Genomic DNA, 19,767 nt, shown 5'->3' with positions numbered 1-19,767 from the left:
TTGGCATTTTGACGCGATCGACCCGGGTTCGATTCCACCTTTTGCCGAACTTTTTTTTCTCACTTTTCAAATCTCAAAGGCATTTATTTTCAATAAAAATTAAGGAAATAATCAAAAAATGTAAAATAAAGTATCGGTTAGGGTAGGTGTAGGGAGGGCTTTATTGTACCAATAAGGTGGCATCCATGTTATAATTAAAATTTATAATTTATACTCAATACGTTATTATTGCATACTGTTTTATAATGTACTACAATACTGAAGAGCAGATAATTGCCACTATTTGCAACAAGTAGTATACTTGATAGTAGAAATCCTGCTATTTTAACATAGTGTAACTAGGTATTTGCACTTAGTGTAAATAGCATATTGCTAAAGAAAAATACTGCTATTTTCACATAGTGTAAATAGAATCCATTGCTAATACGAGATTTGAAAAGGGAGAAAAAAGTTCGGCAAAAGGTGGGATCGAACCCGGGTCGATCGTGTTAAAAAGCCAAGGTCAAGCGTTTATCCATCTGCGCCACTGGAGCTGATGTTTTATGGCCACTTTTATCTAAATCTAAATAGACACCCCGTATTTTTATTCCATAGTAAGGGCAATTCATACAATACATTTAAACTGAGCTACTTTAATACCATCTCCGAACTTTCTACCACGACTCTGCTGTTCTTCCTGTATACGTTGATTGACAGATGTCTCGTCCAGTCAGCGGTGAGTAATCCCAAACCAATGGCGCTGTCTCAAACTATATCTACCTCTTCCGGTTTGTCTGATTTGTCGTTGTGTTTTCTGACTTGTTTTTCATGGCACACTCGTTTTATGCGTATTTGGCGCCACCTATTGTTGTGGGTGTATTATTGACATGTCAAAGTCTAGACCCTGAATATAAGATGACCATGTTTTTTCAGATGTATTTCCAAGAAAAAACATTCTTATATTCGGGTCAATACGGTAATTGAGGAGTAAATAGCCTAGTCTTTTGTTATCCTCGCAGCATAAAAGTAACTTCATAATAGGCATTAAGGGCTGGGCGATATAGCTAAAAAAATGTATCAACGATATAATGTTTCATATCTTTCGATATTGATAATTATTGAAATTTTTTATAACCTTTTTTAAAACAAAGAGCAATAGAAAAAATTTTTACATTTTAACCACTGTATTTTTAAATTAACCCAATTCATTGAGACAAACAACAAATATTTTTTGTTTCAAAAGTCAAACACAAAATAAAAATTAAACAAATATCTCATTTGTAATGTTTTATATGCAGATTAAATAGGTCTTAAGGAAACTTTTGGCTTGTTTCCCAAGGCCACAGGATGAGCAATGAGCAAAATAATGCAGCGCATTAAATTGTCAATGCAAGGGAATAACTGTCTATAAAAAAACGTCCATTACGTCTAAATTAACTCATATAAATCAAATATAATTTCGTAAATTGCATAAACAATTATGTACAGAACAGTATCATGTATTTATGCATTGATTAATACAAAGAGCTGAATCGCCCATCACACAGATTGTCTTTAAAAACATATGAGACGCAGTGAAAAGGAATAAACCTCCACAAATTTGTGACATGTTTTCTAAAAGTTTAAACTGTTTTAACTTTGCATGGTGAGATGCAAGTGCAGCAGTCATATTTGTCTGTGAAAAAATGGCTTGGTTTCAGTTTTAACCTAATCAACATTTTCTAAGCATTGAGCTACTATATTTCTCTAATATTTTGAATGAATAACGCAGCAGCAGCACGTCTCGTGGGCTAGACTACAAAACATTAAAATGCAACAGCGTCACTTACATCACCGCATCTCGTGCTCCACTGATGACGCTACCTGAAGCACACCTAACATTTGATTGTACTATTTTTGCATTCAAATGCAAATGTTTTTTAAATTTGACTTATATAAAAAAAAAAAATCACAATCCCCTCATCACAGGCAGGCACAGCACTCAATTCAGCTTGTGTTCGTGTTTGTGTGTGCTGTCTGCGTCACTCATAGCACGTGCCTATATTATGCGCTATATCGAAAATGTTTTCTATCTTTATCAAAGAAGGTGTACCGTCGATAAGTATTGATACCGTTAATAAAAATAAGAACATAACAGGCCTACATTAATTGGAAATGCCAAATATCTTAATATTGCCAACAATTGATGTTTTTGACTATCTCTGGCTATCGTCGATACAAGATCATCGTCTTTTGACGCAACCCAGCGAGGGCAGGTTATCGCGGGACCTTTCACAATGCGTGTACTGCGTGCCCGTCTGCTAACGTTACGCCACTGAGCAGACAGCACGTTGCAGTGGCACTGAGAACATTATATTTCACACACTTTAAGCTCTTTTTTATTTTCCAAACGTAATGGGACTAGTCCAACGGATCGAATCGTTCTGTTTGTAATGCGTACCGAACCGAAAGCCTCGTACAGAACGGTTCAATACAGATACGTGTATCGTTACACCCCTAATTTGCACGGTACAGTATTAAACATAGTAAGTACATGGTAATTCAAGGAGGTCTGTTTTTTATGCTTCTCTCTTGAAGACTCGTGTCGGTCAGTTATGTCAGACCACAGAAACCGTTCGTCCCACAGCAGTAGCAGTAAGAAAGTGGAGGTGATTGACCTGACACTGGACAGCTCCTCAGATGAGGAAGATAATGACGAGCCTTCACCTAAAAGAGCCTGTCCATCTCTATCACCAACCTCCCCTCCTGTCAACAAAGGGTGAGAATTTATTTTTCATTTATTTTGAACAGTATATCTAGTGTTTTAACATTTAAAACCCAACAAATGTTTTTGTAAAATGCTTTAAAAAGTAATATTTGTGAATGGATTATTATAAATGGCAGTTTGATTTATATTTTGTTCAAGTGTGGGTTTATAATTGTTTTGATAATATTTGGAGCCATTGTATTTGTTACTTAAAATATTATTTTAATATCTGACTAGTTTTCCTAATTTTGTTATATTTTGCTGCAGAGTGTTAAATCTGCATCATCAGGCATCTCCACTGGCACGAGCTCCCAGCATGCCAGCAATGGAGACAAACTACATCCCTCCCCCTCCTCCTCTCATCCAGGACTACCATCACTATTACCACACACCCAGTGAGCTCTCAGGTACTGTCATCATTTCAATAATAAAATATTTTATGTATTGTTCGTGCTGATTTGCCTGCGTTGTCACTACCAGTCAAAAGTTTTGGGGTCTGTAACATTTTGAAAGAATTTGAATTGAAAATTCTTGCAAGGCTGCTTTTTAAAATCACAAATACAGTAAAAACAGTATTTTGAAATAGTATTACTATTTTAATATACTTTAAGATGGAATATATTTCTGTGATGGCAGAAATCATTCTAATTTGCTGATTTGGTGCTCGAAAAACAGTTCTTATTATCAGTGTTGAAAACAGTTGACTGCTTAATATTATTGTGAAACCATTTTTTTTCAGGATTCTTTTAATAGAAAGTTCAGAAGAATAGCATGTATTTGAAATGGAAATCTTTTGGAAAGTTTTTGGAAAGGCTTTACTTCCACTTTTGATCAATTTAATGCATGCTTGCTAAATAAAAGTGTGTATTTATTTCTTTACCCCAAACTTTTGAAGGATAGTGTAGTTGTCGCTGAGTATAATCCATAATTTGCTTTGCATAATTTAAACATATTATTTGTTCATGTAATTTTGTATATTCAATCTAGGATTTCAAAGTTAAAGGATTTTGAAAATTTGTTGTAATTAAAAATGTCAAAATATTTCGTAAAAAAATGTATGCCAAACAACTTCTTTTCTTGTTCTGCAGATCTGAATTTCTTCTCATTTTTACAAGGGGACAATCACCAGGTAGGTTCACCCTCTGATACAGCAGCTAGAGGGCAGCATTGTGCTCAAACAAACGTCTGTTTAACCACATCTGGTGGCAAACTAGATGGATTAGATGCACTAGGGCCTATATCTGACTGAGAGATAACATTTTTAATTAAACATCAGCATAGCCTTAAGTTGTTCATCTCTACTTCTCCACAGCATTATAACATGGTCATGGCCGCTGCCGCAGCAGCCTCGTCTTCTGCGTCAGCGTCAGAAGACCACGAGCTGCTGCTGAACCGCTTCATGCCCTACGGTTCCTCTCAGCTCTTCCTGGAGCAGTCGGGGACGCCGGCGAGCAGCTCGCTAGTGCCAGCCAATGGCAGCGGGGGCAGCAGCAGCGGAAGCAGCAGCAGTCTGGTGTCCTCCAGCAGTCTGAGAGACAGCCACCCACACAGCAACGTGTCCCGCTCGCGCTCCGATGCTGCCGCCGCCGCTGCATCCGTAATATACGGCTCCATCCCCGACGTCATTTCACTGGACTGACCACGCCGGGGGTCCCGCAATCAGACAAGCCTTTATCACAAACAACAGGAGGACGCGGAAGGAGCTTTGTGCACTCGTGGTCGGATTTAGATGTGAATAGAATGGAAGGTGGGGAGAAAAAAAAAGAGAACAAAGACTTTTGTAAAGAGAAGAATAAAATTGCTGTGTACAGAGAAGAAAAATCTATTTTCAGTTTTACTTTTGTATATAAACAATAGGACGCTGCCTACCCAGTGAGTGACTTCAGTTGGTATTTTCTCCATGGATACTGAAGATGTTTTTCACTGCTCTGTATGTTGTTCCTTGATTATCTTATTCTGTACCTTTTATACTTTTTGCTATTTTATTTCACTTCAAATAATTATTTCAGTCAAAGTAATAGAATGGCAGTTATCGTTATCATTTTATTTTCGAAGACTCTTTCCCTCAGCCATTGTTTGATCAGCGAGGGAACATCAAGTTATTTAATGCCATTATCCTGTGCAGGTAATTTATTATTGCTTTTAAGTTATGTAGGATGTATGCTGTACAGAAGCATTCCCTTATGCCAATACAGAATCTAGCCACGACATGCTTGAAGAGTTCGACAGAGGTCACTTATTCCAGTTGCACATTCTTTCTCATCCATCACCACATTAAGTATGTAAGAAGTGGAGTTTGGTTTCAGTGCCCAGATTTGCTGGTTAGTACCCGAGGTAAACTCTTGTACTTTTTTGATGTTGTTTGTCTGAACTAAACCTCAAAAGATGAGGTGTGGTTCGCAAAAACAGCGCTGAGGGTATCAGACGCTATAGCATACCTCATTTAATTTGTTGCAGATATGACAGAAAATTAACCAGAACGATGTTGCAGTAGCCGTAGTGCAGATGTTAATTATTTCCTCAAGACAGGAACCTTACAGAAGTGTAATATCCCTCGCCAGCAGACCGTAGGATCCCAATTTGGTCCCAAGATTCCAGCTATCGAACACCAGTTGACAGCTTTGTGTAAAAATGGCTAAACGCACTTGCCATTTCCATTTGGTGTCGTTATTCCATTTTAAATGTCGAGAACGCCATGTATGAAATGTCATTTTCTCGAGGTCTATGTGGTTTGGGCTTCAGGTGGGCTACAATTGATAGATTTTCAAAGTGTGCTTGGAAGGTGACCTTATTGCAACATAATCTGTGCTGTCTGCTTTCGTCTGTTTAAAATTGAATTTATTTATTTTATCTATATATTATATTTGTACTATTTGTTTGATCACGCATTACTTTCATGCATTTATTTCGTAATTATTTCAAGAGCTCTTAACACTTGCTTTGCATTGTACAAGTAGCTAATTACGTGTCCTTGTCTCTCTTTCTCTCATATTTGTACTATATGAGACATCTGAGGCACTAATTCCACAATCATACTTGCTGTGTCACATTCAACTTTGGTTGAAATTAAACAGGATAAAAGCCAGCTCTGTGTGCACATCCTCTAGCTGCATTGTAATGTGACATCTGTTTGTCATTGATTCTCGTGCATTAAAAAAAAAGGTTGTGGAACAGCTAATTTTAGGCCTGGATGAATGTTGGCACACTTTTAATCTCTTGATGACAGCCAGTACACAAAAGAGTCCACTAAACTTTCTAAATGAGTGATTTTTGTCTTTCTAAATGAGTGATTTGCAAATTAACAATTGGATTGATGAACCCATGCTTGTTTAATTTATATATTTTTACCTTTGCACTGAGTTACTTGATAGCACACAAAATTGAGACCGCCGTCATTCTACACAAATCTCCCATTCGACATTGCACTGAAATCATACATTTCATGTGCCCACTGATCCGCTATGTCCTTGAAATATACCACTAGACAGTCAGTCTGTTATAGCTGTACCAGTAACTGGCAAGTATGAACTCTCTGCCTTAAGTTCTTCTCTTACAGTATGGTACGCTATGAGAGAAATCATTATGTACAGGAAACCAATACCAGTTTGTACAAAATATATTAATTATTTATTATTTGAATTGGGATACATTGTTTACTTAATGAATGTTACTTGTTTATGTAGATAGCGGTTTAGCTGTAATAAAACAAATACATTAAAATCTTTTCTATTTCTGTCCTATCTGTATTTTGGTCTTTTTGTTTGACCTGGTTGCAGAAAGAAGGTTACTTTCTATGCTTTTTTTTCAGGGTGTAATGAAACCAACTCTAACAATGAGAAAAAAAAGGTTATTTCTTAGTTGTGCATTGGGTGAATTATTATTATTTTAAACTTAGAAATACATTGCAGGTGCTAAATCACTATCACACAGAAATGAAAAGTAACCTATGTTTAAAAAAAGGACAACATTTTATAAAATGACTTTTCACTTGGGGTTTTTGATTTGATTTGCGAAAAGCTGGTATTATTTAAATCGGTAGATTATCTTTATTCATTTCATATTTATTAGCACCGAAGGTGCGTAGGCACCTATTGTATCCGTTGGCCGTCGCCGCCTCTTTCTTCCGCTCTAGTCTATGGCAGGAAAGTTATGAAATTTGGTACACTGATAGAGGACAGTCTCATCATTAACCACAGCAAATTTGGTGTCTCTAACTCAAACCACTTGTCCAAAGTTTCACTCATATTTATGCTAATAACTTTTGAACCATAAGGTCTAGAAGAAAAAATTGTTTTCTTCTGAATCCTTGGCTCATGGCAAAATTTAAAATTTGTAAGGTCAAGATTCTTCTGAATTAATTAATTAATAGTTTGATAAACCTCATTTTTTAAAACCCATCCTAGATGGTTTGTCTGATTTTCACCAAATTTGGCTCAGATTATCTTCAGACCATGCTGGCAAAAAGTTCTAGAATTCAAGTTCATCGTTAAACCGTTCTCAAATAACACATGAACGAATTCGACAAAGAGCACGCAAAAATGGATGTGAGGCTATATCTCCACAACGGTATTGAGACCAAACTTGGTGTGTGTTATAATAACCATAACCTGAGGCTATCTGCACAATTTCGGTGCAGTGCCACCTAGTGGTCAGGAGATATGAAAAATGGCTATTTTTGCTAATAACTTCTGAATGGTTTGGCACAAACTGGTCACAAAAATGGTCTCTTTAGATTTTGTGCAGCATGCCGAGTCGAACCATACCCAATTTTCCCATGTCAGCCATTTTGGATTTTGTTGTAAAATGTTATATTTTACGAATGCATTTGGTATATCATTACGAAACTTGACATGTGTCTTCGGCACCATGCCCTGATGGTACTGAAGAAGTTTCAGAGCAGTGCCACCTTGTGGTCAAAAGTTATAATTAAATTTAAAAAATGATAACGTTTGAATAAATTGGCCTATTGTAATGAAACTTTATATTCTCAATATATTCTTCGGGTCATGCCGAGAACATAGATACCAATTTTGCCATAGTCAGCCGAACTTCCTGTCCACCATTTTGTTGAAAACCTAATTTTTCTAACTCCTCCTAGACCGTTGGTCCAATTTTCACCAAATTTGACTCCGATCATCTTCAGACCATGCTGGCAAAAAGTGAAGGATTTTGTGTTGATAGTACACAAAAGGTTATTGTTTTAACGCATCACCGAATTTGCTGGAATGATGCCAAATTGCATCTGAAGCTGTATCTCTGCAAAACTTTGACATATTGACACCGAACTTGTGCCATTGTCACCTTACACTGACCACGCCACATCAATTTGGTTACAGCGCCACTTATTGGTCAAACGTGATAAACCATTCATTAACCATTAATAATGAAATTTCCCAAAATTCAAATAACTTTTGATTGCATTAGCCTATTGTAATGAAACTGGTCTCAAAACATTCCTTGGCTTATGCCAACAACATAGATACTAATTATACCATAGTCGGCTGAACTTCCTGTCCGCTGTTTTGATTTTTGTTCAAAACCTGCTTCTTTTTCTTTAACTCCTCCTAGACCGTTTGTCTAATTTTCACTGAAATTGAGTCAGCTCATATTCAGACTGTGCTGACAAAAAGTTATGGATTTCGTGTTGATAGACAAAGTCGTTTTGGAGGCATTATGCCAGACAACGTCTGAGGCTGTATCTCTGCAAAGCTTTGGAATATTGGCACCAAACTTTGTATGTGCCATTGTCACCTCACACAGAACACACCACATTGATTTGATAACAGCGCCACCTATTGGTCAAAAGTGATAAGCCATTAAATCACATTACTAGTGGTTGTTTTTATGATTTTTCAGCCATTTTGAATAAAATTATCTTAAAATGGCTTCAATTACTCATTGCTACAGTTGGTCTGATGCTTGCTGCCTTGTTTGCTTCTGCTCTGCTCTGCTCTGCTTGGCCCCTTAATTGCTGCTTGCAGCTTTATTTATTATGAGTAATTGTTCATCACAAATGAACGCACAAAATCTACAACTATAGTAAGCACAAACACTTTTTATGCTATATTTATATATTATGTATTCATATAATATTTTTATAATATTCATATATTTAATTATTAATAATAATTAAATTAATGTTTATATATTTCTTTATTAAATATATAGAAATATATTTGATGTTTTATGAAAAGTTTATGGACTAGTTATAGATTTCTAAACCACTTTCAAATGAATATGGGAATATTGTTAAAACCATACAAGGTTAAATCATAGATTTTTATTTTCAATTAAACTTTTAAATTAAAGATATATACACTAAACAGGGGTTCTCAACTCTGGCCCTCGAGGGCCACTTTCCTGCAGAGTTTAGCTCCAACCTTGGTCAAACTCTAGAGATCCTGAAGCCCTTGATGAGCTTGTTCAGGTGTGTTTGATTAGAGCTGGAGCTAAACTGCAGGAAAGTGGACCTCTAGGACCAGAGTTGAGAAACCCTACTGTAAAAAATCCGTAAAAATAGGGCAGATGTTTTACCTGTAATTTGAATTTTGTAGTGCATTGCGTTAGAGTTTTTTTTTTTTAACAATAGCGTATTTTTCTGTGATATTCTTTTATTTCTATATAGGATTACTTTCTGTTGAGGTTCATCCGAGTTTAGGTAACGAATAAACGCAGTAGCTTTTTAGACAGTTTTTGTGTTATATTTGTGCTGTCTATGTATAATCTAGTAAAAAGAAGTTCACGTGCTTCATCGAATGATGATACTGTGAATGTGCTCGAGAAGCTTGTAATCTAACTTTTGTGATCATTGAAATGTTTTGGAACCCCACTTGAAACGCAGATATAGTCAGACCTACTTATGCATATAAAGACGTACTTAAATCCCCTCTCACATTCCCAAGGGTTTAACCCCCTACAATTCCCACCAGCTGACATACATGTCAAAACTCTCCAACCAAACTTTGCTCTGCAAGGGCGGGTAATACCAAAACGTGTGTTTCTATGGATATATATTAGTAGAAGAAGAAGCGCACGGCTGGTGGGCTAACCGCTGAGAAAACCTCTTCGACACAGCTGAACGCTGGCAGAGCGCAGCTGGAACGCGCTATTGGATGCTTAACCATGGGTGACCCTTTCAACAGCAGCAGCAGGGTGTTTAACCGAACCCCTCGGGGTCATGCCACATTTGGAAATCTGGAGGACATAGACGTGACCGCGGACAGGAGCCCGGTTCTAAGGATCATGGTCTCAGTGGTGTACATTCTCGAGTGCGCAATAGGCTTAGTTGGGAATTCGCTAGTCATTTTCATCATGAGAGTGAAACATTGCAGACAGAGCACCACCATTAATGTGTTCATCATTAATTTAGCTGTCACAGACCTCCAGTTCGTCCTGACGTTGCCGTTTTGGTCGGTGGATACCGCTCTGGATTTCAGCTGGCCGTTTGGAGACGCCATGTGCAAGATCATACTGTCGGTCACTGTGATGAATATGTACGCCAGCGTCTTCTTCCTCACTGCTATGAGCATCACTCGATACTGCTCCGTGAACCTCCTGCTCTGTCAAATGGGTTTGCGCATTTTTGTGGGTCTTTGCTACCGTCGCCACCGCGCCAACGTCTATTTTCTCCACTGTGACCAACGTGGCTGCAGAGAAGCTCTGCTTACTGAAGTTTATTGGCTTGCCTTTTATCATTTGCAAAAAATCCTGGTTGCTTTTGTTTTGCCCATGTTGATCCTTTCCGTGTCCTATTTGCTGCTTCTGAGATTTGTGAGAACGCGAAATCTGAATAACATTTTTCATGTCACCAAATCTATCACAGTTGTGGTTCTTTCCTTTTTTCTTTGCTGGATGCCGAACCACGCAATTACATTTTGGGGTGTTTTGGTAAAGTTGAACGTGATTCACTGGGATGAGGCGTATTATATTGTCCATACTTGTGTGTTCCCCGTGACTGCTTGCTTAGCTCATACTAATAGTTGCTAAAATCCGTTTATATATTGTCTTACGAGAAGGGCTTTGAGAAAGAAACTGAAAAATAGTTTGTCAAATATTGCCCCTTGGGTATTAAAGAGGTCTTTTCAGAAATCTGGAAGGCATGCATGAACCAATGCAACGATATTAAAATGAGAAAATAATCATTTATATGCAAAATATGTATATAGAATATCTATGTATATATTTTCTCTCTTTTTTGACACAATTTATTATAAAACGATGTATTATTATTACTACTAGCTACTACCAATAATACATTAGCCTACATTTAGTTGCATCAATAATTATTCTTTAGAGAGAAAGAATTTATTGAGTAATATTAAAGACTAAGCTGAAAATTATGGGTCATTATGGGTCTTTCTGTAATTTGTAAAAATTAAACAAATGTATGCATGTTTGAAAATGACTATTAAAACAACAACAGACTTGTCTTCTCAAAAATATTGTAAAACATAAGCATATCCCCAGTTGTGAATAAGGCTGACATAATATGAATAAATCATTATTGATGTAGTCCACTTCTGACCATATAGTTTCTGCTACATACAGCGGGTAAAAGAAGTACTGAACACGTCACCATTTTTCTCAGTAAATATATTTCTAAAGGTGCTGTTGACATGAAGTTTTCACCAGATGCCAGTAACAGCCCAAGTAATCCATACATACAAACAAAACAAAACAAATAAGTTCAGAAATTCAGTTCTGCACCTTTAGAAATATTTTTACTGAGAAAAATGGTTACGTGTTCAATACTTATTTTACCCGCTGTATATGAGAGAACAGCACAGGGCATTTAAATGAATGCCGAATGTCTTATAATTATAAATCTATATAAGACTGTTTTGTTGAAGGACCATCAGATAAAATGGAGCATATTGATGAACTGTGGGCCTATTAACTAAATTCAAAGAGATATTTTAATAGTTAATTTAATTTAAACTGTTTAAATAATATTGTAATAATCTAAAATCCTTGCACCACATGCAGACACTTGAGCACTCATGCCCATTTTTTTTACAACCTAAAAAAACTTGTATATATATATATATATATATATATATATATATATAATGACAAAAAATATAGCCTACAATAAAAAATTATTTCTCACAACTGTGAACATTTATATTTTACATTGCACATGTAAGACTGTAAGAGATGTGACTCAACACACAAATAACTATCCGAAAAATATGAATACATACAGGTGCATCTCAATAAATTAGAATGTCGTGGAAAAGTTCATTTATTTCAGTAATTCAACTCAAATTGTGAAACTAGTGTATTAAATAAATTCAATGCACACAGACTGAAGTAGTTTAAGTCTTTGGTTCTTTTAATTGTGATGATTTTGGCTCACATTTAACAAAAACCCACCAATTCACTATCTCAACAAATTAGAATATGGTGACATGCCAATCAGCTAATCAACTCAAAACACCTACAAAGGTTTCCTGAGCCTTCAAAATGGTCTCTCAGTTTGGTTCACTAGGCTACCTTCATGCTTTTTGAAGATGCTGATTTCATTTTCCAGCAGGATTTGGCACCTGCCCACACTGCCAAAAGCACCAAAAGCTGGTTAAATGACCATGGTGTTGGTGTGCTTGACTGGCCAGCAAACTCACCAGACCTGAACCCCATAGAGAATTTTTTTTATTGGTCTCATGAAGTATTCTAATTTGTTGAGATAGTGAATTGGTGGGTTTTTGTTAAATGTGAGCCAAAATCATCACAATTAAAAGAACCAAAGACTCAAACTACTTCAGTCTGTGTGCATTGAATTTATTTAATACACGAGTTTCACAATTTGAGTTGAATTACTGAAATAAATGAACTTTTCCACGACATTCTAATTTATTGAGATGTACCTGTACTACTTAAAATGTAATACGGCTCTGACAAGGTCTGCTGGTTAAATAGTGTTTATGGGAGTCACCTGACAGAGGCGCCAAAGAAATGCGTCATAGAAACGCAGCGCGGCGCCTTCACCCTGTGTGAATTAAATCGGAGCTGGCAATGCCTGGATTTGATTTTCCAGCTATTTTTATTGTTTAATCTGTGAATGGCGCCTAAACAGGACCCTAAACCTAAATTTCAAGAAGGTAAGATTCGCTATAGGAAAGCTTTGTCTCCTCTAACGGAGTCCTCAGTTGTTCGGCGTATCCTCTCATTCAGCCGCGCAAAGGAAGCGGGCGCTGCCACCGCACAATGGCGCGTGTACACAAGATGTGTATAGAAAAGCAGTTTTAGCCGAGCAATGCTAACTGCTTTCTATGAATTGTGCAGATTTGTTTATCAGCAGTCAAGCGCATGCACGACTGTTATATGTAGCAGTCTTTATACATGCACACAGCTGCGTGTTTCTGAAACAAAACATTGGCTGTTGTCAATGTAGCCCATTAGCTTGTAGCAGGCCTTGTTTACAGGAAGCTCCCGTTATTGCACTGAAGTCCTGGAGGGAGTGGTTGTATATTGCCATTCATAACATAATGCTAGGAATGTCAGTTTAGAGCTGTTTTAAATTATGTAGCTAATGAGACGATAGAGGCTTCAACTCATTAAACAACCACTTGAAAGGTCCGGTTACTGAACGAAGCGTTGTTCGGAATCGAGTCTGTTTGAATATGGTACAGTGACCGTCTAACTTAAATGATTAGTTCGATTCAACAATTGATTCATTGAACAAATGGTCGTGTCTTTCGATTTTTAATTAATCGAAATTTATATCTATTTAATGAGCTGATAATAAACACGGAGAGATAACCGAGGATTTGACTGATAGGGGCGCGAGTTTAATAGCTAAAATGTTAACAAATCAAACTAGGTTGTAAGACATTTTATGCATACACGCACACAAAACCTGTTTAGTTGAATAAATAGCATTTTATTAAAACTTGCAGAACCATTTTAAGCCAAGACTTCATTTGGTATTATTTAATAGATATGCAAATTATGTTTCGATTTGAATTAAGCAGGCAGAAATTGGAAAATTACGATAAACACTTATATGAATGTATTTTTAAATACATTTATTTTGTGTGTTATGACTTTTGTATGTATTTGCTAAAAATATACACAATAAACATATATGATCATGCACTGGTGTCAAAAGTATTCACATTCATTACTCAGGTAGAAGTATAGATACTAGGGTTTAAAAAGACTTCTGTAGAAGTTGAAGTATCAACTCAAGCTTTTTACTCAAGTAAAAGTGCAAAAGTACTGGTTTCAAAACTACTTAAAGTATAAAAGTAAAAGTAATGTAAGGAAAAAAATGCCATTAAGGACAAAAGCTTAGGCCGCGCCACAGGGGCCTATTGTGCACTACCCCACCTCCTCAAAAAAACATTTTTCTAAAGGCCATAATGACTATTACTCCAGTAAAGTATAGATACCCAAAATTTCTACTTAAGTAAGGTAACGAAGTATTTGTACTTCGTTACTTGACACCTCTGTGATCATGTGCTTATACACGGTTTCATATAATTAAATACTTTCTTTATTTGCCTAGCTGTGGAGGTCATTACACATTAATGTTTCTGATGTATTTCAGGTGAACGAGTGCTGTGCTTTCATGGGCCATTGCTATACGAAGCTAAGGTATCTGTCTGAATCATCCATGCCTTGAAAATCCTTCAAAAGCCTGTTTGATATTTTTTGGTAGCAGTAACATGTAGGAAATTTCCGTTTTTAGTGTAAATGTAGTCCAAGTGTTTGATGTAGTGGTTTTGTAGATAAGGATTTATGCCTTTGATTTTGTTTTCTGTATTAAGTTGAATAAAGTAGGCACAGCAGCCATTTAACCTTTTTTTAAAAATTTTTTTTATTTATTTATTTTTTGCTTTTTAATCTCAGAGCTTAAGATGTTTTGTCATCCTCATTTATTTTCATGTGAATTGGCTGTTTTCTTCCTCCCTGGTTGTGTTGTATTTTAATGTTCAACATGATTTAAATTGTATTAGTTATCTTAGAATTTTCGAACCGTCGTCTTCTGAACGATGATTTGGATGTTTATACGTATTTTGTCTTTCCTCACAGTGTGTAAGAATCAATATCAAGGACAAACAAGTGAAATACTTTATTCATTACAGTGGATGGAATAAAAAGTAAGTCTTATGTATTCAAGATGCTGGTTTGAATGGATGAAAATTCAGTGGTAGTTAGGACACATTTAAAATCTATGTTATATAAGTTCAAATGGTTAATGTAGTTTCAGCCAATTACCATGTGATTTGGTCACCTAATTCTAAGAATGTGTATACAATGTGTTTCTAGCTGGGACGAATGGGTTCCTGAAAGCCGTGTGCTCAAATATGTGGACAGTAACCTGCAGAAACAGAAAGAGCTTCAGAAGGCAAACCAGTGAGTAATAGTTTAGAAACAACAAGTGACATAAAACAGATCTTTCAAAGAAATCAATTAATTAATGCACATAACGCTTCTATGTCCCTATTATTTTTTGTTATTCTAGTGGATCAAGAAATGGTTTATGCAATCTGTGATGCATGTTTATCTTTCGATGAGAAAAGGTTTAATGCAAAATATTGTTTTTCAGAGACCATTATGTTGAGGGAAGGATGAGGGGTGTCGCACCGAGCAAGAAAATCGCTGCTGTGCAGCAAAAAAATGTAGATGTGTGAGTGTTACTTTGTCAGCTTTTACTGTTTGAAGTGCCCTCAAATGAACTCTGCTTCTTGCCTCATTTAGATTTTTTTTAAATGAACTGTCAAAACTGCAAACTCATGTTTACTGGTGCATATTTAACCACATGCTTTCTATTCATGTCACTAGAAAAACAAAGAAGAACAAGCAAAAGAGTAAGTTCCTATTTCCTATGCAAATACTGATGTATTTTGACCTGCCAAAGCAGTTTGATTGAAACTTCTGAGTATAGATGTATTTTAATAACCATTTAAAGAGTTTCACATGTAGTTTTTTTTTTGTATTTGTCAGAACGTTTAAGTAGTTGCAGATGCAATAAAATTCATACATTTATTGTACATTATGTGGTTTGGAGTTATTGATGATTATTAACTGATAACAATCGCTTGTCTTGTTTGCTTCTCAGCACCAGGGGCTGGAGAGGGCACTAGCACTGGGGACATGCCTCACCCCCCACGCAAGAAGAGGGCACGTGTTGACCCAACTGTGGAGAGTGTATGTCAGTTCAAAGCCTGTTTTAATTATTCAGTCTCTTTGAGTTGGTGTTTTAACAGAAGTTAAAAGTGAGGCTGGTTTTGACTCCCAAACTGGTTTTGAATGCAGGAGGAGACTTTCATTAACAGAGTAGAAGTGAAGGTAAAAATTCCCGAAGAGTTAAAACCGTGGTTGGTAGATGACTGGGACCTGATCACTAGACAGAAGCAGGTAACAACAAACATCCTCACATGCTTCATTCAACTTTATTGCAGCATAAACTACAGAATGCTGTCTAAAGCAGCAACTGGACATAATTATATGATGAACAATTTTTCCAATTGCACATTTGCAGAAAGTTTCCTGGATATCTGCGTAAATTGGTCGTACAATTACATTTTGAGTTTTGAATTACTATGCTTTGTTCACACTAGGGCTGCACAATTAATCGAATGCGATTGTCATGCGCATTTTGTTAGCAAAGCCGGTTCTGTAATCAGCAGTAAATCATCACGTGCTTTCAGATGGAGCAGCATTTACTACACATAGCCGTAGTTCACTGACAAGTTATGCAAAAAAGTCGCAGACGATTTTATTGCGCGATTATAAAATCGAAGAAATAATTCGTGATAATGACAGCAGTTTGCATAGCTTCTCAGTGAACTATGGTTAGGTCCTAACCCTAGTCCTAACCCTAATATACCACATTTAATAACATATTTTTACTCAAAACTCACTTCATAACGTCAGTCGAGTGTTTGAAATAAATCCTTCTGTGAGATGATGTGGCTTCTTATACAGAATTATGCATGCAACATATTTCATAGTATTCTAAGCAGTGATAAAGGCGTTGCATTATAAATATACTTTATTTTAATGAAAATTATTATAATAATAACTCGGATAAACGATATATTGTCATAATCGTGTGTTTATTAGTCACGTTGAATCAATAAAAGCAGTTAAATCTTCTGTTTATCCAGCTACCGCTATAGGCATTTCCTGGGTTTCTTCTGCGAGGCGTATTTGGAGTTTCAGCGCGAGAGTGCCCTCTGGCCTTTGGATGGAGATTTACTGCTGATCACAGAACCATGCTTCACTGAAAGATACTCATGACAATCGCATTCGATTTATCGTGCAGCCCTAGTTCACACTATGGTGTAATTAGTGTAATTGCTAGATGACAATCTGTGACGTTCTACTCTGAGCTGTTTTCTGAGCCTGGCCTGCTTTCCTGATTCTGTCCCATTTCGCTTTCTGTATGCTCTCCACTGTATATATAATAAAGGCAAGAAATGCAAAAATAAATCTTTAAAATAAAATGAATTTGTAACTTGAGCAATCAGTAGACAAAACTACTATCCAGCAGGGAAGCATTTGTTATGCAAATGGGTTATTAAGAAACAGTTTATTTAGTAGGACATTAGATGTATTTAACTATGTGCTAGTCACATTTTGGTCTATTGTTTATTTTTTTTAGATTACTGCATTATTCAGACATTAACATTAGTCATTAGTTTTGTGCATTAGTGAACAGAAATATTACAAAGGTAACTACTGAACTACATTGATGGAAGTTTCAACAGTAGTTGAAAGTAGTTTAAAAGTTGTAATTATGAGTTCTATGAAGACATTAACTATTTAGGCGGAATCTTGTAATTATGCTAATTCTGACACGGTGTGAACATGCCTTAATGTGCATTGTGAAAATATTTGTGGTTTTATTTCTTTTTTTTTTGTTTAGCTTTTTCACTTGCCTGCAAAAAAGAATGTAGATGATGTCCTTGAGGACTATGCAACTTACAAGAAATCAAGAGGAAACTCTGATAACAAGTATGTTTGTATGCCATATGTAAAAAATTGTTTTCTTATCCAGTTAGTTGAAATCACCTTTGTACAAATGATTCATTTTTGTAAATCATCCCTGTTGTAGAAATTCACAAATAAGATGTAGAGAGTTTCTAAAGAGATACTTGATCTTTTCTCAGGGAATTTGCTGTGAATGAGGTCGTTGCTGGAATCCGCGAGTACTTCAATGTCATGTTGGGCACGCAGCTCCTCTACAAGTTTGAGAGGCCGCAGTATGCAGAGATCCTAGCAAACCATCCAGATACATCCATGTCGAAGATCTACGGTGCGCCACACCTGCTGAGGCTTTTTGGTATGAACTTAAATGCTAATTATATTTTTAAACTTAATTGTACCTTCACAATCAGAACAACCAGTCAATTTCAGATATTTTAGAAAAAGAAAAAAAAAAGTTAAATGTGAGCTTTGAATGCTACAAAATTGTTATAGGAGGATGCATAATAATCCATGCCCATAATCACATCCTCAAAGCTTAATGTAATCATGAGAATATCGTGAATGAGTTCTGGGGGGCTTTAATCAGTGTCTGTATCTCAGAGAATGTTTTAATTGACATTATTAGTAATTTGGTGGTTTATAGCCTCTTTTGTGTCCTCTGACAGTGAGAATTGGAGCAATGCTGGCCTACACACCTCTGGATGAGAAGAGTCTGGCCCTGCTTCTCAGCTACCTACAAGATTTTTTAAAGTAAGCGGAAATCTGTTTTAATATTTTGAATTTGTTTTGAGAATTTGAGCAACCTTCTGAGGCTGTCAGGTTGGTAATAAGACATTTTATGATGATCTTATATACTAGTTTTCAATGAAGCTGGCCTAATGTCAAGCCAAAGCGATGCAGATTATGAAAACTATTTAAGATAAATTTATTTAAAAATGGAACTTTATACATCACTTGCAGAAAGTAACGGACTTCTATGCTCAATTTAGGTATTTGGTGAAGAATTCATCGTCGTTGTTCAGTGCAAGCGACTATGAAGTTGCACCTCCGGAATATCATCGCAAAGCTGTCTGAGGGCAAAGCTAGTGAGGATGTTACGTGCTACGTTCTGATCCTCATTTTATTTAAGTTTTTTTTTAATCCATTCATCAGTCTTGTGGAAGATCTTAGTGCCCACAACATCAGTCAATATTGATTCAGTACTTTAAGGATGATGTCTGGTATTCCAGATAAGGATTCAATCTCTTCAGAAAGCTGCTGGTAATTGCTCTAATTTTATTGATCCATTTTTTTTTTTAGTTTATGTATTATTGATAAACAGAACCTGGTCATGTATAGTTGAAATGCTGCATCATTTGTTCGTTTTTTTTTTACCCTTTTTTTTTTTTTCTTCAAACATGTCAGTCAATAAATTGTTTTTCTCAGCTGTGACTCTGCTGGATTTTTTTTCAACTACATGACTTGCCAATTTGCATAAAAAGTTTAATAGCTTTAACGATGGCTCATATCTTGATGTTAAAAGTAAAGGTTACGTAGCAATAGCAATTCAATGGTGTGCAGCAGATGCCATCACATTTGAAAATTTAGTCTTTTGAAGAGTCCAAGCCTGTTTTTAATTCTTTGCTTGTTTCAATCTAATATACATTTGGGAGGTTTGCACTGATAACTTTTGAGTATGTTGTCTTAAACATATTATGAAATTAAAAGAGCATGTTACTGTACTGATGAATATAATTTTTCAGCAGACTGCAAATGTTCAGAAACCACCCAGCAGCACTGGCTAGCTTGAGTGTAGCTCAGCTTCACCTAACATACTGCAGTGACCATTAAAACACTTGTAGAACTGCTTTTTGAGAAAAACAATGGCAAAGGCAATGGATACGCTCTATTTGGGCAGCTGCTGTTACATAGAACATATTTAAAGGGTGGAATGAATGAGGTCTTTCAAGAGGCTCATCTTTGAAACCGGTTTGTCTACTATATTTGGCGAGTTCCCAGACTTGAGCTGGAGCCACTCAAACATCATAAAATTACACTTTACCACAAAGAACATAACCCTGGCGTTTAATGTATTGGACGTAGAAGCAGCATCAGTATTATTG

General features: G+C 36.2%; 2 protein-coding genes and 1 pseudogene across 4 annotated transcripts in view; all 3 read left to right on the top strand.

The window, feature by feature from the left end:
• LOC107596961 (E3 SUMO-protein ligase PIAS1-like) overlaps positions 1-6,463 on the top strand; it is a 34,394-nt gene extending 27,931 nt beyond the window's left edge. For 2 of the 3 annotated variants that reach the window (XM_016287837.1, XM_016287836.1), the window contains exons 11-14: positions 2,557-2,737; positions 2,993-3,132; positions 3,814-3,854; positions 4,038-6,463. In XM_016287837.1, the coding sequence (XP_016143323.1) occupies positions 2,557-2,737; positions 2,993-3,132; positions 3,814-3,854; positions 4,038-4,364 (689 nt within the window). In that variant the 3' untranslated portion in view covers positions 4,365-6,463. The remainder of the gene's footprint in view (positions 1-2,556; positions 2,738-2,992; positions 3,133-3,813; positions 3,855-4,037) is intronic. The other variant, XM_016287838.1, reaches the window with a different exon arrangement.
• A 3,384-nt stretch (positions 6,464-9,847) lies between these two features.
• On the top strand, positions 9,848-11,279 carry LOC107596995 (relaxin-3 receptor 1-like; annotated as a pseudogene).
• A 1,399-nt stretch (positions 11,280-12,678) lies between these two features.
• Positions 12,679-19,017, top strand: morf4l1 (mortality factor 4 like 1). The gene is made up of 12 exons (XM_016287839.1): positions 12,679-12,825; positions 14,277-14,323; positions 14,762-14,829; positions 14,999-15,085; positions 15,279-15,359; positions 15,515-15,540; positions 15,792-15,880; positions 15,989-16,090; positions 17,604-17,692; positions 17,848-18,020; positions 18,331-18,415; positions 18,655-19,017. Exons 1-12 carry the CDS (start codon positions 12,786-12,788, stop codon positions 18,737-18,739), a joined length of 972 nt encoding a protein of 323 aa, XP_016143325.1. The 5' UTR covers positions 12,679-12,785; the 3' UTR covers positions 18,740-19,017.
• Positions 19,018-19,767: the final 750 nt, after the last annotated feature.

Source organism: Sinocyclocheilus grahami, unplaced genomic scaffold (assembly GCF_001515645.1).
Source record: "Sinocyclocheilus grahami isolate Dianchi unplaced genomic scaffold, SAMN03320097.WGS_v1.1 scaffold225.1, whole genome shotgun sequence".
In the NCBI taxonomy this organism is placed as follows: domain Eukaryota; kingdom Metazoa; phylum Chordata; class Actinopteri; order Cypriniformes; family Cyprinidae; genus Sinocyclocheilus; species Sinocyclocheilus grahami.
This window is presented reverse-complemented; position numbering and strand designations above follow the sequence as displayed.

Excerpts from the sequence above, each read along its gene's own strand:
- morf4l1 (XM_016287839.1), top strand. The coding sequence starts at position 12,786 with ATGGCGCCTAAACAGGACCCTAAACCTAAATTTCAAGAAG. Across the intron at positions 15,541-15,791 it reads AAAGAAGAACAAGCAAAAGA|CACCAGGGGCTGGAGAGGGC; the intron begins GTAAGTTCCTAT and ends TTTGCTTCTCAG. Across the intron at positions 17,693-17,847 it reads AGAGGAAACTCTGATAACAA|GGAATTTGCTGTGAATGAGG; the intron begins GTATGTTTGTAT and ends ATCTTTTCTCAG.